Raw genomic sequence first — 4,239 nt, 5'->3', positions numbered from 1 at the left:
AAGCGCAACCCACCCATACCCCTACATTTACCCCTTACCTAACACTACGAGCAATTTCCCATGGCCAATTCACCTGACCTGCACATCTTTGGACTATGGGAGGAAACCGGAGCACCCGGAGGAAACCCACGCAGACACTGGGAGAACGTGCAAACTCCACACAGTCAGTCGCCTGAGGCGGGAATTGAACCCGGGTCTCTGGCGCTGTGAGGCAGCAGTGCTAGCCACCGTGCCGCCCATGAATCTCTGTTCAGAATTTGACTCTGGTTTACCAGAAAGGCTGGACATGAAACTGAAGCATTGATTTCTTAGCCTTCGTTCTGTTCTGAGCCTGTTTTGATTATTTCCAGTAACTTTCTGTACTTGCTGTTTGTAACCAGCATGCGCACAGGCCTGGCTGCCTCTTCACTAGTTAGAAGCTACCCTGTTTGATGTACCGAGGAACTTCATTTTCACACTGAAGCCAGTGCTGATTGCCATTGTTAGACCATAAGGAAAAGGAACTGGTTTAGGCTGATCCTGCTCTGCGGTTCATCAGGATCACATCTGATCAGACATGCTCCGCGTCAACATTCCCGCCCTCCCCATAAGTCTTGATTTCCCAAACTAACGAATTATCTAACCCAGGTTTCCTCCCAAAGTTCAAAGACGTGCAGGTCAGCCATGCTAAATTGCCCATCGCGTTCTGGGATGTGTAGATTAGGGGTAAATGTAGAGTAATGCGGAATGGATTTGGGTGGGATACTCTTCAGAGGGTCAGTGTGTATTTGTAGGGCTGAAGGGGCTGTTTCAAAGTTGCAGGGATTCTGTGTGGGTGGCATGGTGGCTCAGTGGTTAGCACTGCTGCCTCACAGTGCTGGGGACCTGGTTCCATTCCCGCCTCGGGCAACTGTCTGTGTGGAGTTTACACATTCTTCCCGTGTCTGCGTGGGTTTCCTCCCACAGTCCCAAAGACGTGCAGGTCAGGCAAATTGGCCATGCTAAATTGCCCATAGTGTTAGGTGCATTAATCAAGGGGTAAATGTAGTGGAATGGGTCTGGGTGGGTTGCTCTTTAGCGGGTCGGTGTGGACTTGTTGGGTCAAAGGGCCTGTTTACACACTAGGGAATCTCATCTAATCTTGTCTAACTGTCTCAGCCTTAAATATAGACTAGGACTCAAGAGTTTCAAAGACCCTCAATAATTATAGTAACGTTGATGCTTCAATGTCTTCTGCCCCTTCTTAGCTCTGTGGCATTCTGCAAGGTTTTAGCCATTTGTCTTGCTGTTCATCTAAGTGGCTCAGTGTTAAATCTGATCTCCAGCATCTGTAGCCCTCACTTTCTCTCAGTGTTAAATCCTGTTTGTTAATGTTTCAGTGCAGCACCTTGGGATGTTTCAATGCAAGTTATAATTGGGGACTTCTGGCATTGACCCAAGTGCTCGGGACAGAGACTCTTTATCCTTAATGTTCAGAGCCCTGTCCTTTTCATAAATCACTCATTACTGTTCCTAAGTGTTAGTATTCTGGAATTGTACAGAGTAACTTGGTAGGGATTTGTCTTGTTTTCCAGGGAGAGATTTCAGTTCATCCCAAAGTGCTTCATAACCAGTGAATTAAATGCAGTGGCCAGTTTGCGTGCACACGCAGGTAACTTCCTGCTGAGTGTGACAGTACTAACCAAGTGATCATCACTCTTGGTGAGGGACATTTTCTGTTGCAGAGAATCTGGGCTTGGACTTAACATCTCCTGTTCTGCCAATGTGACGGTACACCATTGCCTGAGTACTGCCCCTCCGACAGAGCCATGTTTGCACATGGCAGAATGTAAGTGGGGCTGTATGACCAGCAGTGAGGAGATTGGTAGTGATATATGTCTTTGGGTGTGATAAACGTGAGAGGTTTCAGCTCTTGCCAGATACAGCTGACCTGTCCCAATGTCCCAATTGCTTGTGACCCCCCCCCAATGGTGGAGGGCCGTGTTCTGCTTGTATTGCATTATCCACCTCACAGCACAGAGCTTGGGTGTTGTTAGAAAAGGAGATATCATGTTGCAGTTTTGTATTTTGCGCTATCCAGACAGGTCTCGGCAATAACCAGTTATCCTGCATGAAAGATGGGCTGTCATTGATTGGCAAGTGGGTTCCAATTTGTAACGTTGCTGCTATTGGGAATGTACCTGGGAGTACATTATTGCTCATCCCTGGTTGCCCTTGAGAAGGTGGTGGTGAGCTGCCGCCTTAAATAGAGTTTTAATCCAAGATTCCCATGGGAATGTAGCAAGGAAATACTCTTCTCCAGAGTCTAAAGTGAAAAGGAACGATGTCAGTACAGATTTGTTGGTGGGTACCCACTGGGTACTGTTTGGTCTGTATGTGATCTCCTTGAATTCCTGTTGGGAAAGGAAATGGTTGATCTTGTCGGATGGCTCTCTGGGCAGGATGCCAGTGTCATTTGGCAGAATGCCTCATCACCAGAACTTTGAAACAAGCACCAACTGTGGCTTGGCTGGTGTGAAGGGATCTTCTCGTCAGATCTGTAATGCAGTGCTGTGTGCTGTAAAGACTGGTTCTGCACAGTCTGGCTCTTTGCTCTGTCCAAGACCTGCTGGTGTTGGGGTGTGTGCAGACCTGCGTGTTCCACCGTCTGGGGCTGTGTGCTGAGGGTACAGTGGTTTCACACAAAAGCTCAGGGCAGGTTCGACAAAGATGCAGCGGGGAAGCAATCGCCTTCCCGTAGCGCCCAGGAACTATGTAAACCGGATAAAACTCCTTGGTCTGTGTGTGTTTGACCTGAAGTGCCTTGTCTGTGCAAGCGAATTAACGATTGTTGACTTAATGTTTCTCCTCTCTGTTCCCCCACCGCCCACTCCCTGCAGTTTGTGGAGTTCTGTGGGACTTTAACAGAAGAGACCCCGGAAGTGATCAATTTCCTACAGAGAAAGTACAGCAAGGCCTTTCCAGATTATCTGGCCTCCACGGAGTTCCGCAACGTGCTGGGCCGTTGTCTCACCCGGGTTCAGGGCAAGAAAAGCAAAGTGTTTGTTTACATCAATGAGCTCTGTACGGCTCTGAAAGCCAACTCTCAAAAAACCAAACAGGCCTTGGCCAGCAGGGAGAACTCCAAGAAGGCAGTGTCTGAGCCAGGCAGTCCGTCAGCCCAGGATGGTAAAGAGCCGGGCATGTGTCCGGCTCAGAGTAACGACCAGTCAGCAGATCCAGCCTCAATGTCAGTGTCTCAGTCTGACCCAGCCACGAAGAAGCGGACAGGCAGTGGATCCCGGCGTCAGATCCGCTACTTGGAGAACCTCCTGAAGGTCTACGCTGACGAGATCAAGCGCCTGCAGGAGAAGGAGCTGGACCTGAAGGAGCTGGAGGACGAGGACTCCTCATACATCCAGGAGCACCGGCTGAAGAAGAAGATGGTGAAGATCTTTGAGAAGCTGTGCGAGCTGAAGAACTGCTCGAGCCTGACGGGCCGGGTCATCGAGCAGCGCATTGCTTTCACTGGCACCCGGTACCCCGAGATCAACCGCAAGATCGAGAGGTTCATCAACAAGGAGGATCACTTCCCCGATTACCAGGATGTCCGTAACATCATTCAGAAAGTCAGCATCAAGCACTCACTGGGCCTCAGGCAGAGGCAGATCCAGAGTATGGCACAGGACGTGTTCCGAGAGGTGGGCAACCGTCTCCAGGAGCGGCGCCACCTTGACCTGGTGTACAACTTTGGCAGCCACCTCACCGACGATTATAAACCAGGTGGGTGTGTGGAGGGAGGTGTCTGATCCTGCAATCTCTCGTGCCCCTGGAGAGCATTGCCAGTCTGGGGGAGGGGGCGGGGGCGGGGCGGGGGGAGAATCGGTGCCAAGTAAAGCAACAATTGCTCCCTGCTCTGACCCACTCCTACCCAACCTCAGTCCCGGCTCTATAGCCCATTTGTCTGTGAGGAATGATGGAGTGAAATTCCAAGAGGGTCAGGGAAGGGGGGGGGTGTGTTCCTGAACTACAGGGAAGTATTAGGATGAAGAGGAGCAGGAATTGGCAATTCATCTCCTCCAGCTTCCTGTGTCACTGAGTGAGATTTTGTCTGATCGGGTTGTGGTTTTAACTTCACCTTCCTGTCCGTTTCCCCAGCCCCTTCCACTCTGTTATTGATGGAAGTTCTGTTTTACTTCCACACGGATTGGGAGCGGGAGTCCGTCTTCAAGCCCTCTCTGCCATTTAATAAATTCATGGCTTACCTAATTTCAAACCCCC

General features: G+C 50.2%; 1 protein-coding gene across 1 annotated transcript in view; it reads left to right on the top strand.

The window, feature by feature from the left end:
- LOC122541526 (death domain-associated protein 6-like) overlaps window positions 1-4,239 on the top strand; it is a 42,875-nt gene that overhangs the window by 10,909 nt on the left and 27,727 nt on the right. The window contains exon 2 of the mRNA XM_043678353.1: window positions 2,859-3,741. Coding sequence (XP_043534288.1) covers window positions 2,859-3,741 — 883 coding nt within the window. The remainder of the gene's footprint in view (window positions 1-2,858; window positions 3,742-4,239) is intronic.

The sequence above is a fragment of the Chiloscyllium plagiosum genome, chromosome 37 (genome assembly GCF_004010195.1).
Source record: "Chiloscyllium plagiosum isolate BGI_BamShark_2017 chromosome 37, ASM401019v2, whole genome shotgun sequence".
Classification (NCBI taxonomy): domain Eukaryota; kingdom Metazoa; phylum Chordata; class Chondrichthyes; order Orectolobiformes; family Hemiscylliidae; genus Chiloscyllium; species Chiloscyllium plagiosum.
This window is presented reverse-complemented; position numbering and strand designations above follow the sequence as displayed.